Source organism: Saccoglossus kowalevskii, chromosome 5 (genome assembly GCF_978046115.1).
Source record: "Saccoglossus kowalevskii chromosome 5, keSacKowa6.1, whole genome shotgun sequence".
NCBI lineage: Eukaryota > Metazoa > Hemichordata > Enteropneusta > Harrimaniidae > Saccoglossus > Saccoglossus kowalevskii.
In genome coordinates this window covers 31,303,570-31,306,774 of record NC_140645.1, presented here as the reverse complement: position 1 = coordinate 31,306,774, position 3,205 = coordinate 31,303,570, and the positions used below count along the sequence as shown (strand labels likewise).

Genomic DNA, 3,205 nt, shown 5'->3' with positions numbered 1-3,205 from the left:
ACAATTTCTAGTCACTAATTACCAGTCACTAATATTTTCTAACCTGTATTTAGAATTACTATCACTTTAGTCAATAAAACTAACATGTAATGTTCGTGTCATTAAAATGATCTTGATTAATGTAATAAAATTTCATTAATATAATATTCGTAGCATTTGATTAGACCGTGTACGTTATCTGGTAAATTACATAATCAATGAACCACGACTAGCTCACTTTTTTCGATTAATATTTTGGATAAGAACCTCAGACGCTAACCTAATCTACGTATAAATTTCTGCGTAAATAAGTATGTTTATTGATATGTTTATTTTTACCAGTCGGAAAATACACACGATGCTGTCTTGAAGAATAGTTTTGAGTGAAGTTAGTCCGGTTCTTGAGAGTATATAATATTGTCAAGGTCTTAAATTAGAGTGTAGTTTATAGCAATATAGCATACTTCATTAATGTCTATTGTGATTCCTGAAATAGAACAAAAACAATAAATAGACTATGAATGTACACTTGTGTACACTTTGAAAAATGTTAACGCACAATTTTTAAGATATTTGTTTTCTTTCGTTGCTCAAAAATGGTATCATGACACGTTTAGAGTCACAACTGTTAGGTAATTGATGCAACCATGACATTTTGAAAAATAGACAAACAATATACGTATAGATTCGATCACACTTGACTTTTCTGCTAATAAATGGTTAATAAATATTTTAAATTCACCTTTGTTTCCTTTGATCGGGGTATTTCGTAAACTGGTTCAGCTTCTCTCGTCATTGGTGAAATTGCTGTGTAATTACTGTCTTCTGCATTAGCCTGTACATAGGAGGTCATTGACATATATTTATACTATTGGAGGTTCACACTTAATTGCCACAATCTATATAATTGACCTTGATAGGTGATGATGTACGGGAAGTAATAAATTAATGTAATTATAATTGTGTATACTCACCTTATATGGCATTGGCAATGGCGTTTCACATGTGTGTGTCTTATCCCCTGTCACGTCAGAGAGTGCTGTACACTCCCGGTTACTGCCTGTTTTCTGGGAAATTGAGAACAATATTTATTTAAACAAAAAGACACATTGTATACATAGTGTTATTTTATGATATACAAGATAGTTGATAAATACACAATTATAAGTATGTATGTAATGCTTTGCAATCTTGATCATTACCTTTGTTATTCGTTGATGCCAGACAAATACAATACCGCTAGCAATAATAGCACCGATGACAAGAGACACAATTACTCCTGCAATTACACCAGCACTGATCTGTATTTTAAAAGGTACATAGTTGGCAAGTATTTAAACAAAAACAATTAATTCATGTGTATTTGTTTATTCGTTCTTTTGATTCTTACTAAGCGAAATCAATATCGTAGTAATCACATGGATTTGCACTATAGAATGATCGGAAATATTAAACTTGCAAGAATGGAACTACTGTCAAACCCGAAATATGTCTTATATTGTATCTGAACATAAGATATGGGACACCCTAGGCAAATATAAACGTGTTAAAACAATATTTATATTCATATTACACAATGCTTTATACCTGTGTCAGGAACCATAACCTGTGTTTCGAACGTACGTTCATCGCATTTGTCCATTTCTGTACAATAAGTTATTCTATATTCAGCATAATCGTCATCTATTCTATACGCTAATGTATCTCTGTCAATACACGATTCAAGCACATCCCAGTTATGATCTGTCAATTTATTTTCTATTTTCGCACATTGGTATTTTGTGTCTTCGTGACGTGTCCAACTAATTATACCCGTATGATGATTTATAGTAAGTAGCGGCAGAGCTGCGGAAATAAACATTTGTAGTCAGCTATTTTCGGTCAATGATATTGATGTTATTGTGGAGACACATATTGTATCGTTACAGTACAGACTGTATGCTCATCACTTTCATTCCATTGTGAAAACTAAAATGAGACGTCATATTCTTCATTTTTTGTCCCGACAACAGAATGATCACTTGGAACAATTCAGATTTCAACTTTACTCGGAATTCAAAGGTGGTAGATGGTTCTAAGTCATGAACTACAAATGTTGTGTTCGTTGTTCCCCTTCCATTTGATGGCCAATGTAGAAACGATGCATTCAATTGTCAGCGGTATTCTATATAGTATACATTAGGTTCTTTGCCCGAGACTCCTTGGCCGAACATCAGTATCAGATTAATTGTTATGCTATCATAGGAGCGATCAATTAGATCAATATTAACTTGTGTTCTTGGTATGTCTGTCAAGCAAAAAGATGTACACATAGTTTCATTACATAGTTTTCATATGTATGGTGTTCAGACACTGAATATGCCGTATGGGACCACATCAGCTATCATTCCATACTAAATATTCCGCACATACTTTGTAGTATCATATTAAAGAAAAAAAACTATCGTGGCATACAGCAGAGTAACGTAACATGGGTCTGTGGCAAATAATTATACCATTCATAACTAGATTGTGCCACCATATGGTTGATATAATATGAATTTTAAGGGTGTTAAGAGTTAATAAAAAATAAGGATAATTACGGTAATAACATTTTTGAATAAATAAGCCTATAAATTATGATACTTACTTGTTCCATTGAGTGTAATAAGATGGCTATCAGATCATAATCTATTAACACTTGTACAGTTATACACACCATAGTCAGACTCTGGTAATACATTAAATATCCATAATATACTACGTCTAATATTGTGATCTACGAATTCTGTGATAAGTATTCTATCAGTGCTATTGTCGATTTTATATTCACGGTTATACCATGTTATGTCAGCAATTGGCAAAGCATCAACTTCACACACAATATTAGCAGTGTCACCTTTAATGGCGTCTGTTTTGTTGATTTCTTTATTGACTCGTGAAGAATCTGTAAGATGAACAGATACAAAAAAAAACACCAATACAATACAATAATTATAAATTCACGGTTTATAGACTTGTTTAAATTGTCAGGAAATGTTTCTCAATAATAGACTCATATTGTTGGTGATTATACTTACAATACACCATTATGATAGAAGTATCTGATGAAAAGTCTTCTGTATCATCATAGTATTTAACAGTAGTTGTACATATATAAGTACCAGCATCTGAAGGTTCAATATTATAGACCTGTAAAGTATCAGTCATTTCTGATAGTGTTATTGTATTGCCTTGATTATCAATA

General features: G+C 32.2%; 1 protein-coding gene across 1 annotated transcript; it reads right to left on the bottom strand.

Moving 5' to 3' along the window:
- Nucleotides 1-291: 291 nt before the first annotated feature.
- On the bottom strand, nucleotides 292-2,833 carry LOC144348605 (uncharacterized). Its single transcript, XM_085499316.1, has 6 exons — nucleotides 2,609-2,833; nucleotides 1,567-2,266; nucleotides 1,182-1,280; nucleotides 954-1,046; nucleotides 722-814; nucleotides 292-466 (listed from the first exon to the last, which is right to left on the bottom strand). Exons 2-6 carry the CDS (start codon nucleotides 1,606-1,608, stop codon nucleotides 455-457), a joined length of 339 nt encoding a protein of 112 aa, XP_085355442.1. The 5' UTR covers nucleotides 1,609-2,266; nucleotides 2,609-2,833; the 3' UTR covers nucleotides 292-454.
- Between the last annotated feature and the right edge of the window lie 372 nt (nucleotides 2,834-3,205).